This window comes from Osmerus eperlanus, chromosome 4, assembly GCF_963692335.1.
Source record: "Osmerus eperlanus chromosome 4, fOsmEpe2.1, whole genome shotgun sequence".
NCBI lineage: Eukaryota > Metazoa > Chordata > Actinopteri > Osmeriformes > Osmeridae > Osmerus > Osmerus eperlanus.
In genome coordinates this window covers 12,174,639-12,191,548 of record NC_085021.1, presented here as the reverse complement: position 1 = coordinate 12,191,548, position 16,910 = coordinate 12,174,639, and the positions used below count along the sequence as shown (strand labels likewise).

The following is a 16,910-nucleotide window of genomic DNA, read 5'->3' as shown; positions in this document are numbered from 1 at the left end:
GCCAAGACACAGACGTTAATGGAGCTCAGAGTCCCCAAGCCGCTGTACAGCCCCTCACACACAGCTGGTCTGGTTGTGGCTGGGCCCTGAGGGCCGGCTGACTCAGCAGGAGGACGCTGGGTAGATGAGTCAGAGTGCTCTGCTGGTCTGCTGCTTGTCTGAAACCCATGTGTTCTGTGGCTATAAACCTACTGAACTGCAATGTCCAGTTAGGTTGAAACTATTTAAGCTAACTTTATTGATGGACCCCTTTGAAAAACAAAGTTATTTAACAAAGATGAATTATTCCTTGAATTAAGGAAACAATGTAAGGATCTGCTTTATGAAGGGAAATGCTGTGATGTGGTCAAAGACAGAGGCTGTGTAGTCCCCATCCTTCTGTCCGGTGGGGCTGTTTTCCTGCTCCTCTCCCGTCCTCTGTTCTATTGTTGTCCTCCTGAGAGTGGGCCAGGCTGCCCCCTCCCTCGTCCTCCCCATACATAAACAGGACAGGTATTTTGGGAGGCGGATGTGTGCGGGGGTAGCCATTGTTTTCTTTAACCCTACCATGTCACTTCCTATCCCCAGAACACTGCTTCTGTCCCGGCGTCGTAGCCGCAGAGGTTCCTCCGTCGCCCTCAGGATGACCCAGGACTTCAGCCTGTCCCTAAGCAACGTTGAAGAGTATATCACCCAGCTCTGCTTTGAGATTAGAGAGTAGAGACACCACCTGGCATGGTTGGTCAAATTGAGTCAGGTCATTAAGGACATCAAATGATCCCTTTCAAGCTGGACTGAACTAGGACCGCCACATGATGGAGGAACATAGAGGAGAATTATTAATAAATCAGTATCTGTATCGCTTCAGACGAACACCTTACAACTGTCTCTCATGTCAAACACACTGTCTGAACAGCTTATCTCTTATTAGGTAGATGCAGTCACTAGTGCCTTGCATTCACAGCATTCACACTAGGCTGGAACTCTACAGTTTCAACTGATATTAAAATGAACACTTTTCAGATCGGTTAAACTCCAGTTGTTACTAGTGTGTGATTCATTCTCTTGTCCTGAATGAGGCGGGTAGATTCCAGCCTTGACTGGTTGCCAGGTCCGTCAGGCATACCCATAAACCCCTTTGCCCTTTCCCACACTCCCCTACTGGGTTTCCATGGTGATAGACAGTGAGTCAAACACATAGACAGACATAAACTCACACACAAATTGTCCTGATGTAATCAGCTTCTTATATTGCTGTTCTAGATTTCAGTCTCAAGCTTTACATAAACACACATTGTTTGAAGAATGTCATTGACTTTGCCATTACTCTATACTCCAGGAAAATCATACCTTAGCTAATAGCTACATTCCACCATATTAGATCTATACTAAACGAGACCTAAAGCTGAGACACAGTTAGATGGTCTGGGTCAGACGACATACTCCATCAGCATGGGCCGTTCTGTTGAGAAAACACTAAGATCAAACACCTTAGACGCTACTCAGAAAACAGCAAGTAACTCCTCCAGTAACCGGGAGAAAGTCCAGGGGGAAATCTATCAGATAGAAGAAACATGCTACAATCCTAAATATGCTCAGGGTTACCCTTTCTATCCATATTTATACTCCTGATGAGCTGTTAAGCTGAGCTCATCACAGTGTCACTGATGACTTCAACCTCACAGAGCATTACTGACTAAGCTGCCATTCGTGGTGAGTGCTGCGTAGCTTGGGTCTTCTGCTGTGTGTGTGGTGGATGTGCTGGCTCAGTCCCAGCCTTGCTAGGTGAATATCTTAGCTAAATATGACTGACTCCCTGAGGAGTTCCTGACAACCACACCCTCCAGATGTTGATGAATATTAATAATGAATGGATTGAGTATCAGATATCAGAGTATCAGATTCCTTGATGTACTTCCTCTCCCGACACCTGGGTGGCTACCACAGGAATTCCCTATAGGACATTCAGACAGCTTTCTCTCATGTATTGGCTGATAATCATAAGTGTTATGTGTCTTTACTGAGCTCAGTGAGACATCCCACTTCATGTTTAACTGCGTCCACGGTTGATATACGGTGTGGTCTCACAGTGTTTGTGCTCTGTAGGGGATGGAGCTGGAGTGTGACCTGGGGACTAGACAGCGCTACGAGGCCCAGTGCTGGATAGCTCAACCGGTCAGATGCATTGGTGTAACAGTGAGTACAACCAACGTCCTACTTTACAGTCTGGGTCTACATTTTTTGTGGAGTGTCAATCAAAGTTGGTGCTGCTGGTGGATGGCCAATCAGAAAGCTTGTTCTGTGCTTGCAGCTGTTCACGGCAGAGAGCAGTCAGGTGTACCAGCTCAGCCTGCGGAGGAAGGGCTACCAGGACAAATACATAGACGGCCCTCAACCCATGAGAGGTAAGGGTTCACACACACACACACACACACACACACACACACACACACACACACACACACACACACACACACACACACACCCACACACTGATAGGCTCAGTAACTGGCTTGCAGCCTGTGCTGGTTTTCATAATGACATCTCCATGATGAGAAGTAGCATGACTGTTGCTAGGTTGATCATCTCCTTTGCAGCTGAGGTCAGGCCAGGCCAAGCCCAGATGCTGTGTGTTTACAGATCATGTGTCTACCATGTGAGCACTGAACTGCCTCTTCAACAGCACTGGCTAACAGCCAGAAACTCCGAATACTTGAACTAAACATCTGATACTTCATACCGCACAAAGTCATAAAAATACACACAGGCGTATACACACACAAATACACACACACACACACACACACACACACACACACACACACACACGCGCACACATATGGTTTCTCTATGGAGGTGCAGTGTAACATGGACACGCTCATCTGTTTCTCGCTCGTTCTCTTTATCTCTTCTGTATCCTGTTCTTCCATTACTGGCCCTGTCTTGCTGTTTATTTCTCTATTAATTCATGTTCTCCTGGCAGATGCCTGTCCTCCTGCACATGTGGTTTCAAGTAGTCCAGTACCAACCTGGCAAAGATGTTTCAAGATGACTGGTTATGTTGATCAAGCTCTCTCCTGCCCTATCTCTCCAACTCTATATCCTTTTATGTTTCTGACTTTTTCTCTCTCTCTCTTTCTGTTCTCTGTTGCTCTCTTTATTTATTTATTTATCTCTCTCTCTCTCTCTCTCTCTCTCTCTCTCTCTCTCTCTCTCTCTCTCTCTCTCTCTCTCTCTCTCTCTCTCTCTCTCTCTCTCTCTCTCTCTCTCTCTCTCTCTCTCTCTCTCTCTCTCTCTCTGTCTCTGTCTCTGTCTCTGTCTCTCTGTCTCTCTCTCTCTCAGTGGAGGTGTATAACTGTGGGGTGGGCAGTGCAGACTGCTCCCAGTGTTGGGGCCGGGAGTACCAGGGTCATCTCTGTGGCTGGTGTGACAACAGCTGCAGGCCCAGGGACGACTGCCAGACTGCCGGAGACCAGTGTCCCGACCCGGAGATCTACAAGGTAGGCTGTGCTGCCGCACACACATTCACTGAAGAACGCATGCACACATTCACACACACATACACAAACACAGTACTCCATAGAAAAAACAACATCTCTTTGACCTAGCCCGTTTGACAAGGAAGTGGTGTGTCACATGGTGTGGGTGAGGTGCCCAGTGGCTGTACAGTGTCTCCTGATGAGGGTTTACTTTGGAAAGGCAAGTGTTTGCACAGAGTCTCATTAAAGCAGCTCAATCTGTAAAAACACCCTGTATAGTGTACAGTTAGGAGTCTCCAGCCCACTCAGCCACAGACCCTATGGAGAAACAGCCATTCTTCTGAGGAGCCACCAAGGAAAGCATGGGAGCACTTAACCTGTGTTCAACTCTGGCTGTTTGAACCTGGTGGTGTGCTGACTGAGGCTCAACTCTGGCTGGCTATGTACAGTATGTATCTACAGTAGGTTCAGTTGTGAGTTTACCAGTTAACCTGAGAAATAGAATATGCAAGAGAAAAATTACTCAACAATTTGAGATGAGTGTTTTACCAATATGACCACAAAATGACCACCTCAAACCAAACCAATGTTTGGTTCTCAAACCAAACCAATGTTTGGTTTGAGATACTGCTGTGGTCATTATGTCCAGTCAGCTAAGACTGGAACCGCTTGGTTCTACAGGTCATTTGCAGTCATCAGGATGACTGTTGCTTTGTTCACATTCCTTTCAACCTCCGTGGGTAAGCGCCTGAGCTTGAACCTCAATGCTTTAAAGAGCTGTGTTTGGAGTTGCGTTCAAGCTTGCTTTGCCACTACTGAACGCTTTATCTGCCTGCTGCCGTAGACGGGAAGTACGGCTCGCGTGAGGCCCAGTAGAGCTAAACACTTCCTGTAGATAAAACCTGGCTGGCCCACAAGACGGAACCTAGATGAAACAAAGAGGTCACACACACATACACACAAGATGACACATACAACTGTCACGCAAAGGAGCCGTCTGTACGTTGGGAAACTCAGACTTCTGTATAAGACACTGAGTGAAAGTTTGTGTGGTCAGCCAAATGTATCAACACACAAAAACGTACACGCACACAAACACAGCTGTCTCATATGAGAAGGAGGGGAAAACTGGAGCAGAGGATCCTAAAGTGTGTGATGCAATGCTTTGGCAGCCATGTTATCCCAGAGAATACCCAGGAGTTTAAGTGGCTGTGGTGGCTCTCTGCTTCCCAGCCACAGTGACTCTGTAGAAGAGTGAGGGTTAGGGGAGTTGGCCTGAAGCTGTCAGTCTTCCTACCACCGCCGCCTTGAAGGAGATTTGAGCCCACTGAATATCAGCACTGCTGTGATTCGTCATAGGTACGGTTCCTTAGGCTGCTCCATTTATTAGTTCACGGTAATAAGCGACAACAGATTAGGATTTGTTTGTTTATTTAATCATTTATTTAGCTCTGCCAACACAAATAGTTCTGCCACTGGACTGGGACTGGACTGTTGCCAAGCAACACAAACATTTTCCTGGACACTAGCTTGCTACTTTGTGTAGGTCTACACTTTACCGCAGGCCAGCTACTTTGTGTTGTGTACATAATATATTGTACAATACCGTATATGAATATCAAGTTAAAAGTGTGCTCTTTCCCTGTATGCTCCAGGTACAGAATGGGAGAGATATGTTCTCAGGGCTTTTGTTATCATTCCAAGTTCTTTGTTTTGAAACGGTTTGTTCAGAATGTCCAGAACAGAACCGACAAACATAGTTTATTCAACAAAAGAGAGACAGTAGATACTGTAAGTAGGTAGAAAGTAGAAAAGAAATAGAAACACAGAGAGATAAAGACATAGACAGAGAGGGAGGGCAGTCTCTAACAGCTTCACTGATGTCATCCTCATCCTCCTTGACCAATGAGTGGGACAGTAACTTCCTGTGTCCAGTACTACCCAGAATCTGGCATAAATAAGTGTGTCCAAACTTTATCCACGTTCAACGTGATCAACTTCCAGGCAGCTGTGTCTAGTGTAATCTACATTCTAATAGGGGTCTTCAAGGTCTTCCGCTGAGACAGATATAGTTTCCCATGACGTGGTGCTATGGTGCGTGCTCAGCCTGAGAGATGCCTTCACAGCATGGTGAGAGGTGTAAATGAGAATTATGCCAGCTAACGTTAGCGTTAACACCAGACATGCTAGCTAGCTAACACCTTCTAAGATATGGAAGATCAGGGATCTGTGGTGTCTGTGTGAACAGTATGTCACGTGTGTGTGCGTGTGTGCATGTTACCCTGATCATACCCCCTCTATACAGTGTTGACGAGGGCAGGGCCCTGCTCTAGAGATCTACAGTGTGCTTGACAGAGACCACTATGGGACTTAACCATGAAGGAAACATTACATCACTTCCTGTGGTTTGATCTTTCAGATGTACGGTGGGCTTATGATCGTTTGGTGGTTTTCAGCTATTACACACACACATACACACACATTTGATACTATAACGTACACACCTCCGCTTAGTGTTTGTTTATCCCTGCTGTCAATCATGTAGTCACTATTCTCTATTAACATAGACCCTCCTCCTCCCCTCTCTCCCAGATCATAGTGTTTGTGTACCCCTGCTGTCAATCATGTAGTCACTATTCTCTATTAACATAGACCCTCCTCCTCCCCTCGCTCCCAGATCAAACAGAAGTGCTGTTTTCATTCATAAGCCCAGTATGTGACAGAGCAGAGTACTGGAGCCAGACTTAGAACAGAAGGGGGTCCCAGTGACCTCGGCTCAGACAGGGAGGGGGTCCCTCGGAGAGGCACGCACACCCCCCACCCCCACTCTCCGGGCCCTAACATAGGCTAAGCCAAGTTAACATCAGTACAGCAAGAGTTGATGGCAGAATGCTTTTGCCAGAGATAGCAATTTCCAAGTGTGTTCAAATCCTACTCTATGTCCGTTGGTGAGGTACATACAATCACCCCATTCTCCTTGGTTCCTGAAAGGCAACAACAATGCCAAGGGTTTCAAATGACGCATGAGCATGAGCGAGTGATGGGAAAGGGAGTTTTAGCAGTGAGGCAAGAGGCAGGAGAGGCCAGGGGACATTCTCTCTGTGGAAGCTTCCCTCCCTTCATATCTCTCTCCCTCCACCCCCCATCTTCACTTCCATCTCCTCTCACTCTTACCTCCCATGTACCTCTCCTGTGCACCTCTCCTGTGCACCTCTCCCGTGCACCTCTGCTCTCCCTCTCTCCTCAGCTCTGTCAGTGTGGAGTGTGTGTTCTCCAGGAGCCTCTCAGACAGCTCTTAGCCCATGTAGGTTCAACACTTGGCTCTGTGACTGGCAGACTGGAGAGCCTTCTTTATTACTGTACCAACCTGAGGCGCCGTCTCCATCAACTAGACCTGAGTGTTCAGCTGGAGAGCACTTCAACTGAACTCTCTGACTCAGTGAACAGCTCTCTTCAACAGCACTGTGTGCAAAGGGCTTGGTAGCTTCATGCCCAAGGTTTATTTCCAGCTTACCTCCATCTCTCACCCATCAGTCAGTAGACCTTGACTCAAACGATGTGGTTTCAGTCAGGCTATGGTGAGTTCTGCTCCTCTCTCTGACGCCCTCCGTCTCTGCCACAGATCTCCCCCCAGAGTGGTCCGCTGGAGGGGGGCACCCTGCTGACAGTGCAGGGGAAGAACCTGGGACGGAGGGCCGAGGAGGTGAATGTCTCCATCGGCTCGTTCCCCTGTGCTCTCCTGGCTGACCGCTACACCGTCTCTACACAGTAAGTTCTGCCACAGTGTCTTTCAGCCCTGTCTGTTAATAGAAAATATACAAATACATCATGGTAATGATTGTACATGCAGTCTATCACAGGATTTCGAAGGTGTACAGGGGTTTAATGGAATACATTTTATAAGTCTGGCCTTTGTTGTACAAATGAAGTATTGATGTTATATAGCATAGCACTGTCTCTAAACTTTCTCCACACCCAATACAGTATTACCAGGTTCAGCCCTGATCTGACACCTGCACACAGAGTCCTGTGGAATACTATAATCCTAAAACGACATCAATACTTCCATGAAATGTTCCATGAATGGAACTGTTTATCTTGTCTTGCTCCACTGGAGCCAATCAGGCCATATTAGAATGCAGACCACTGCCAGGGTGACCTGAGGGTCTTACCTGTCACGACGGCAGTTTGACACGTTCCTCCAAACACACGCTTCAGACCTGGCGAATCAGATTTCACCCTCCAAAAGACCTCATCCAGTCAGCCCTTTTTTCATTGGTTCTCTCACCTTGGTTGTTATGACAGCGAAGCGTTTCCTCCACAAAGGAATCGGCGCTAAGAAATCATAACACGTCAGTGTGCCTGACAGCAGGCGCACACGATGAACACACACACACAGACACCTGAGCGTGTGAGCTCACCAGCCTAGGCTGTTGAGACAGGTGTCCACTCCTGCTTTTGTGTGGGGTTATAGGTCACAGCTGGGTTTGCAGAGAAAGGTGTGGTGATCTACGGAGAGAGTGTGCTACAGTCCATACACGTCAACACTTTAATTAATGGTCTGATCAGTGGAGACTGCTCACTTACTGGAGTGTGCAGTTTACACTTCTCTGCTCCACTTGTTTAAGTCTCTCTTTACCACTCTCTCTCTTTACCACTTCTCATTTGCCTTGAGATCTCTGAAGTACCTCACGTACACTCACGCACAAACTTTTGCACATACGTACATACACATGCACTTGCATACAGTACACGTACACATACACACACACACACACACACTGCCCTTCTCAGGGCACACTGCCCTTCTCTTGTTGATTACCCTTCCTATCTCCCACTAGGGTTAAATATCCAGAGACATCGCCCCGAATAGCCAAAACATCACTCTGTGAAACCCATAATATTTCTGCTGCGGGGCAGAGCTGGAATGCAGAGCGGAGGTCAGTCGGTGCCCTGCCCGGCAGTGTGTCTGCTCCTGGGGACAGAGTGGCCTCTGCTCTGGATCCCTCTATCAACAACACCAGTCACCTCTGACACTTTTTGGGGTTGTCTGTTGTAATGCAATTCAGCTGCCATGACATTTCATGACTTCCTCTGGAGGTACCATTTCACAATGCTTCTCTTCAGACCCTGCAGAGCCTGGAAGGATAGTGCAACAGACAATAAACGCAATGCAATGAAGCAAATGTAGACGTAGAGTTTTACACTCATTATTACCTACAGAAAGATCTGAGTCCAACTCTGAATTCATTGATCGGGATCAGAACTGGTCCCTAAGCCCATCTCAGCCCATCCCAGCCCTCCTGACCCAGCCCAGCCTGCAGCCTCTCCCCTGTCCCCCAGACATGTGTGATGGTTTACAGTGAAAGAGCTCTCCTGTCACTCAGCACATTCTGCACGACCCAGATAATCTGCCAGGTACCCAGAAACACCCACCTGATGAATACCCCTCAGCAGTACAGTGTTGGACTGGGCCAGGGTTTGTTTTGACAGAGGCCCGGGGTAGGCCTCGTTACAGCCTGCGATCCTCCTGCTTCTCACTGTTAGTGTGTCATTACTGGAGTCTGTCCTTATGATGAAATGAGTTTTAATTACAGCCATAAGGTGATAAAATAAACACCCCCAGCAGCTTGTTAAACCCTCTGAGGTTGAAACCATCTGGCCCGGGGGCCTTTCAAGCTCCCGGCGACTCCTCTCTGGTAGTTTTATTTGTACATTCCACAGGGGAGCATCTGCCTGTGTACCCAGGAGGTAAAACAGGAGAAGCAGCCAGGATCTCAGGGGTTTGGATGTGGTGTGTTGGTGTGTTTTCATCTGTCTGGAGATGCAGATTGTGGACGTCCACTCTCGTGTTTCTTCCCCAGGCTGGTGTGTATGACCAGGACGTCCTCGTATGAGATGAATGATAAGGTCAGAGTTACTGTGAGACAGAGCGCGAAAGGAGAGTCCAAAGAGCTGTTCTCATACTTGGTGAGTGTGTTCCTTCCACCGTCCAACTTTTCTCCCTCAACCCCCCGACCCCCTCTCCCCCTCAATTCCCCCCCTCCCGACACACACACACTCCTTGTTCCATACAAATAGTGGGAAAGTGTTCCCAATGTGTCTGTTGAACGTTAACAGATGCGTCTCTTATGATATTCAGGAATGTGAGTGTGTGGGAATCTTCAAACGTTCATCACAACTGCAACTCAGCACTGTTGTCATTCTGAAGCCAGTGCCAGAAAAAACAAATATGGCGGCTATAGAAATGTCCCCCTCTCAGAATTCATGAGGCTGGCTTCTCCTGCTAATTGACTCAAACCAACACAGTCTCCCATTGGATTAGGGGTATGCGGTCAGTTGAATATCGGTCTAAGCCCTCTGTTTCTTTTTGTTTACTGAAAGAAGAGTTTCTTTTTCATCCAACTGTAACATTAGTTCATTTCAGAAGCTCTTAAGAAAGATTTTTCCATAGAGCCATCACACTGAGAAACCCAAACAACCTTGTAATGCTTCTTGAGTCACGAGGATATTGAAAATGCAAAACAACAAACATGTCTCAGAGTTGTGGGAGCCCCTCTTGGGCCCAGCCCACTCCCTCAGCTGCTCTGTGTGAGACTACAGGCTGTGAGAAAAGGAGGGAGAAATATCTCCTCTCTTTCTCTGCCCTCTCCCCACTCCACTCATACAATCTATCACAGCAGAGAGGAGAGGGGGAATTTAGAGAGAGGAGAAGGGTGAGAGGAGCAGAGAGAAAGGGAAAACATTTTGGATCCACACGGAGACAGGATATGCGCCTGCTCTTCACCTCCTTCCTCGAACCTTGGGCCGGAAACATCTGCCTCCTTACACCCACTCAGACACTCACACACACACACACATACACACTGACATATAGACAATGGACACCCCCTCTGTACATTCACAGAGAGGAAGTGAATCCTGTCAGCGAGAATGAGAGGCTTCCCTGGAGGCAAGGTTCACGGAGGGGAGAAAGGCTTTGGAAGTCTCCAGAATGCTGATGCTGTGGAGCTTGCTTGGGAGATACATTTTAGTTTTTGGGACTTGCCCGGTGTGTGTGTGTATGAGTGTGTGAGAAAGAGAGGGAGACAGGGAGAGGGAGAGAGAGTTAAAAAGAGAGATCAAGAGAGATAAATGGAAAAAGAGAGAGAGATTGAAAGACAGAGAGACATTGAGAGAGAGAGAGAGAGAGAGAGAGAGAGAGAGAGAGAGAGAGAGAGAGAGAGAGAGAGAGAGAGAGAGAGAGAGAGAGAGAGAGAGACATTGAAAGAGAGAGAGAGAGGTATCATTCTCAGCCCCAGGGATCTGTCCTGTGTGGAGGAGAAAGTTCTGCAGGCCTCAGAGTGGTTGTATCCAGTGCTGTGCTCTGCTGTCACTGGAGGCTGTTAAAGCTCACAGTACTGTTACCATCAGCAGCTGTCTCAGCCTGAGATTAGACTACAAGGGCTTTGGGCTCGGATATGTAAGCACAACTTAGATAACTTGTCAGTTTAATGCCTGAGTACTTTTTTGCCGTCCTGAACTCACAAACTTTGACTGCAGAAGTAACTTTTGTATGTAGATATGATGCTTTAGACAAGGGTCATCATCCTTCTCTCCTCCTCCTCCCCCCTTCACCCCCAGGTGCCCAAGCTGCTGTCCATGGAGCCCAGGAAGGGCTCTCGTGCCGGGGGAACCAGGGTGACTATCATGGGGGAGCACCTGGACACTGGCTCCCAGGTTCACATCAGGGTTAACGGTACCCAACAGTGTTCCATTCTCACGTAAGTGTTCCTGTGGACTAGTCTGGCTTAAACCATCGGTTCTGTGTGCACTTCTACAGCTACTGTGTGGTTTTTATGACTGGAGACAATGCAGTGTTGTTGTTAGAATGGTTCTTGTGTGAGGTAGTGCTTTTATTTTCCCAAAAGTTTCTGTTTATTGTTCAGTGTTTATGTCAGCGGTTCCTGTTTGGAACCGCTAACTGGCAAAATATATGGTGGGTTGTCTTGGTGTATTCATGTAGCTGTCTTGGTTCTTGTCCATGCATGCATTCCAGCCAAACAGCAGACACCATTGAGTGCACCATGCCTGCGGCCGTGCACACACACACCGAGGCGGTGACGGTGTGTGTGGAGTTTGAGGACATTCCCTGTCAGAACCCTGCCCTCAGCACCATGTACACCTATGAGAAGAACCCCAGCATCAGCTTCGTCAAGCCCAACAAGAGCTACCTCAGGTACATCACACACACACACACACACATGCATGTATATCCACACACATGCAAACACACATACTTGAGATGCAGCTGGAAGCCTCTGCAGTCCTCCTCCAGGGGACGATGCAGCAGGAGTGTGTCCCTGATGTGCTGGCTCTTCTCCAGGCCGGGTGTGTTTCTACTGACACTCACCCCTGGGGGACCGTGTTGACAGACACATGGGTTGTTTCTGACTAAGATGAACTGAGTGTGAGTGTGTGTGTGTGTGTATGTGTGTGGTCGATGTGTTTACTACATCTATTAATAGACCACATAGTATGTTAATCTTTGTTGAAGCTGAATCTTAAGCGCGTGTTTGTCATGTGTTGCAGCGGGGGTCGAACCATCACTGTGACGGGGAAGGGCTTTGATCTGGTGCAAAGTGTAACACTGGAGGTGCTGGATGTTGGCCAGGCGGTGAGTATCAGCTGAATTGGAGACTCAGGGAACATGTCTGGTTGGAAAGTTTCTAAATGGCTATAATCATTTCAGAATTTTACAGAAGATCTCAGTCTTTCTGATAGGTATTTTCTATTCCCGCCCCCTCCATCTCCAGGCCTGTAAGGTGCGGTCTCCTTCCATGATCACATGCTCCACCCCAGCCTCCAGCCAATCCCAGATGGCCACACTGAAGTTCTTCCTGAACAGAGTCCTTTACACAGGAGATAGCCCTGCCTCCTATGATGAAGGGGAGGAAGAGGAGGAGCCTCACGGAGGGCACTTCCTGTTGGAGTACGTGGAGGACCCTCAGTTCTTCACAGCCACAAAAGAGAAGCTGATCAAACACCACCCCGGGGAGCCACTCACACTCATCATCAATGTGAGTGACAGCCCACTGCTCCAATGGGAGTGGAGATGTGGGAGGTTGTCAGATCTAAGTCAGAGAGGGCCACTGCTGTTCACCTAACAGCTCTCTGGGAATAGAAGACATGGCTGAATGGCCGTGAATTCATATTCACATAAAGACTTGACAAGTAAAAGACATCAAAGCCTTTTGTATGGCAAGCCTGTCAGACTCAGTCTTAGTGTGAGGTCCTGACTATGTGGTACGGAAGATTTCTCTTTATTTGAAAGGCTGCTGATAACTATATGATGTTAGCGTTCATAAACACCACTGCTTTCCACTGATGCTGGCAAACGCGTAGGAGAGAGACACAGACAGGGAAGTTGTAGAGACTTGCACAATTACTAATTATGTGTGTGTGTGTGTGTGTTTACATGTATGTGTGTTATGTGTGTGTGTGTGTGTGTGTGTGCGCATTTGTGTTTGTCAGGATGGGGCCCCTACAGGAACTGCAGCCTCAGCTATGTCTGCATGGGCTATATCGATGTTGTTTCCTGTTTTTTTTACGAAGGTGGATTCCACCAGGGCTGGACCTGGCTGGAAGAGCATTGGGTGGAGTGTGTGCCAGTGTTGCATGTGTACTCGGGTGTTTGATGGAGTTCGTTTGATAGGGTTTGTTATGTAATCAGATCCTATATTAAGACAGTTGGAATGTGGGTGGGTTTGGTTTGCCTCTATCCTGTTTTGGCCCTTTGCATGTCATTGTTCTGTGCGTGAAGGTGTGCTTCCATGTGTGTGTGAGAGTCTGCTTATGTACAGCCAATGTTGGCATGTTGCTTCTGCAACTCGTGTTCAATAGTGTGTTGTTTGTATCTATGTTGGTATGTTTCTGAGTTTGTGTGTATGTTGGTGTGTGTGTTGTAGGTTGGGGTGCGTGTGTGTGTGTGTGTGTGTGTGTGTGTGTGTGTGTGTGTGCGTACATGTGTCTGTGTGTGTGTGTGTAAGGAAGCGTTTGTTGACAGAGACCCAGGGGGTTACATCCTGCAGTGGGGACAGGACAGAGTCTTGAGGGTCTAATCACTGAGAGGAAGCACTGTGGGGATAAACACACACTTAACACACGCACTCTGCTCCTCACGCAGATGCCACTCCAGACAGCACACGCACACACTAACACACACACACACCTGCCGGTCACCAAGACTTGTGTTTTCTCCAATCATTCAGACCTATCTCAGTCTCCGGGGCCAGTTGAATGGATATCCTCCATTGAAGCAGGAGGTCAAGCCTTTCTCCCACCCTTACAAACCTGACCCTTACACACCTGACCCCTACACACCTGACCCCTACACACCTGACCCTTACACACCTGACCCCTACACACCTGACCCTTACACACCTGACCCCTACACACCTGACCCCTACACACCTGACCCTTACACACCTGACCCCTACACACCTGACCCCTACACACCTGACCCTTACACACCTGACCCTTACACACCTGACCCTTACACACCTGACCCCTACACACCTGACCCCTACACACCTGACCCCTACCTGACCCCTACCTGACCCCTACCTGACCCCTACACACCTGACCCCTGAGCTCAGTCGGGTCCTGGCTGCTCATGTTAAGCTTCCAGAGGAATCTCCATGCAGCACCAGGCTCCTCCAAGGTTCCAGGCATGTTATGATGTAGCGAGTTAGTGGAGACTGTCAAGATTCATTTGTAGAAGGTTCTCTCTCTCTCCGTGCTGGAGAGGCAGCGTCAGTGTTTGGTGCTTTAAGCAGAACCCTCTCCAAGTGTGTGAGGGATGTTATGAAACTGAATGAGTTTAGAATTGGGCTCCTCAGTGCTTGACAGCTGAGTGACAGGCCAGCATGAGCTGAGACTGCTGAATGTGTGCGTGTGTGTGTCTGTGTGGAAGCTAAGCTTATTCCAGTCAGGCCTTGATGTCTCTTCACACACTGACTGACAGACACTTGTCTTTGTTTGGTTCTGGCACAGAAAGGGCCAAGCGATCTGGAACTGGCCCCGGAAGAATACTCTGTGATGATTGGCTGCTATCCCTGTGACATCAGCTTCCACAATGACCAGCTGTTCCACTGCACCATCAACGGTTCAATGAGTTCCAGCGAGACAGACCTACCAGTGACAGTAAGTTCACTTTTCCTCACAAAATGCAACTACAGTATATTCTATATTCCCTGGATATTCTAGAACCTGTTGCACTCATCTGTCTGTGATCAGTGTGTATCTGTGTGTTTGGGCCAACATGACTCAGCAAACTGCAGGAGGGCCACAGGATGAAACAGTAAACCACACAGAGTTTTACTGTTTCAGCTCCTATCTGTTCATCTCTTATCTATCTGTCTTTTGAAATCACTTACAAATGCAAACACACACGCACTCCCCCCTTTCCTTGAACACATACACACACACACATTCTTGTAGCACAGGAACTTGGAGCCTTTGTGTGAATGCTATTTTCTCCTCGTGTTGTGTCTCTGAAGCCTCATAATATCTAAATGAAAGGGCCTTAATCAGAACCGTGCCAGTCCCTGATTAACCCCCCACCCTCCTCTCTCTCCTCCCCCGATCTCCATCCTTTGTCCGGTCTGGACTGTTTAGATAGGCTATGTTACACCAAAGCATTCATCTATATAGAACTTGAGCCTGTCCGTCGACATGTTTGTCTGGGAGTCGCTCTGACAGAATCAGTGAGGCGTGAGGACTCTGTCGTGTCAGGCAGACAGGGAGGCCGAGGGAACACGCTCTCTCTCAGGATGTCTGCATGTAAACAAAGGCAATTAGCAGAGACATGGAGGCGGGAGCAGGGTCAAACAAAATGTCAAAACTCTAACGGGTGGGCTGTCTTCACAGCCCCCTGCGTGTGCATGGGAAAAGAAGTGTGATTGTTTGTATTTATGTGTGTGTAAGTGTGTGAGTGTGTTTGGAAGAGTGAGTATGCTTTTCTGTCAGGACTATGAAGTCTGTATAAAAGGTATGCAGATTGGATGCCTTGTGGGCATCAACAACAACCTTTTGGATTTCTTCCACATGCAGTGGCACATCTATTTTTACTTCTCTCTATTTCCCTTGGCTGGGAGCTCGCTCACTGAGGGGGAGGAGTGTGTGTATTCGTACCCCAACCGAAACAGGAACATGGAACAATGGCGTTTTCCCCTCCATTTCAGCAGCCCTGCTGCCCTCTGGGAGGGGGCTGTATTTGACTGGTCTGGACAAATAAACCTCAAGACCAGACAGGGACCGTAGTGAGAGAGAGAGAGCACTCACAGAACACTCAGAGAACACCCTCACAGAACGCTCAGAGAACACTCTGAGAACACTCTTAGGACACTCAGTCCCCTGCCCTGAGAGAATACCACGACACTGAGAAGTAGGATATGATAGAACCCAAGCTATCATTTAGGAGGATCAAAAATAGATGTGAAAGCCTAGGTTTTAGTCAGACTGTACATGGTGACCTGTCAGTTTGTGTGTATGTGTGTGTGTTTACATTTGGACGTTGAATTAGTTTTCTCTTCCTTTCCCCTCACCCTTCCCCACATCTCTCTCTCCTCTCTCTATTCTCTCCCTCTTTGTCTCTCTCTTTCTGTCTCTCTCCAGGTACAGGTGGGGAATTTCCGTCGCATCATAGCCAAGGTGCAGCTGGGTGGCAGTGAGCTGGCCATCACGATCTCCATCGTTGTGTGTTGTGTGCTGCTGCTGCTGTGCACTGTGGGTAAGTATTTGGAGACGATGCCGGGGGTGATGGATGTCTGGATGTCGTAGCGACGGATGCTCCAGATGTGATAGAGATAAAAGGAGTTCTGGGGTCAGGGCCCCCCTGTCTGCTTCATCCCTCCCTAACACAGCACAAAGACCCTCTGTTCTGAGTCTGTCTGTGTCTGTATGTATGTTTCTGTGTGTGTGTGTGTGCGTGCGTGTGTGTGTGTGAGACGATGTGTGTGGGGTGTGTTACTTTGTACAGCCCAGTGCTTTTGATAAGTCTATGTGTATCTTAGACAAGTGTGTGTTTTTGTTGCTCTCGTGAAGCGGTGTCTGTATAAAGAGCAATGAATGGAGTGTGTCCTGATTTATTACAGAGTATGGCATCAAAGGCCGGTTTAATGATGTTTCTCTTTCTCTGTGTCCTATTAGCTCTGGTGGTGTATTGTACCAAGAGCCGCAGGGCTGAGCGCTACTGGCAGAAAACCCTGCTGCAGATGGAGGAGATGGAGTCTCAGATCAGAGAGGAGATCCGCAAAGGTGCAGCAACACACTCTCTCTCTCTCTCTATTACTAATGTTGAGAAACATGGACATGCGGGGAAACTCCTGTTTCCCCTACTCCTGTAAAAGGCCTGTCTTAGGCGTCTGTGTGTGCGTGTGTGTTTGGAGTAGACGGCGAGTCAGCTTTGAA

At 48.1% G+C, this 16,910-nt stretch overlaps 1 protein-coding gene across 1 annotated transcript in view; it reads left to right on the top strand.

Moving 5' to 3' along the window:
• The window catches only part of plxnd1 (plexin D1), a 46,567-nt gene that overhangs the window by 15,905 nt on the left and 13,752 nt on the right, over positions 1 to 16,910 (top strand). Inside the window, 15 exon segments of the mRNA XM_062459103.1 lie at positions 568 to 621; positions 624 to 663; position 696; positions 2,086 to 2,175; positions 2,291 to 2,384; positions 3,322 to 3,479; positions 7,081 to 7,226; positions 9,323 to 9,428; positions 11,082 to 11,221; positions 11,497 to 11,676; positions 12,030 to 12,114; positions 12,254 to 12,517; positions 14,493 to 14,642; positions 16,116 to 16,230; positions 16,650 to 16,757. Coding sequence (XP_062315087.1) covers positions 568 to 621; positions 624 to 663; position 696; positions 2,086 to 2,175; positions 2,291 to 2,384; positions 3,322 to 3,479; positions 7,081 to 7,226; positions 9,323 to 9,428; positions 11,082 to 11,221; positions 11,497 to 11,676; positions 12,030 to 12,114; positions 12,254 to 12,517; positions 14,493 to 14,642; positions 16,116 to 16,230; positions 16,650 to 16,757 — 1,731 coding nt within the window.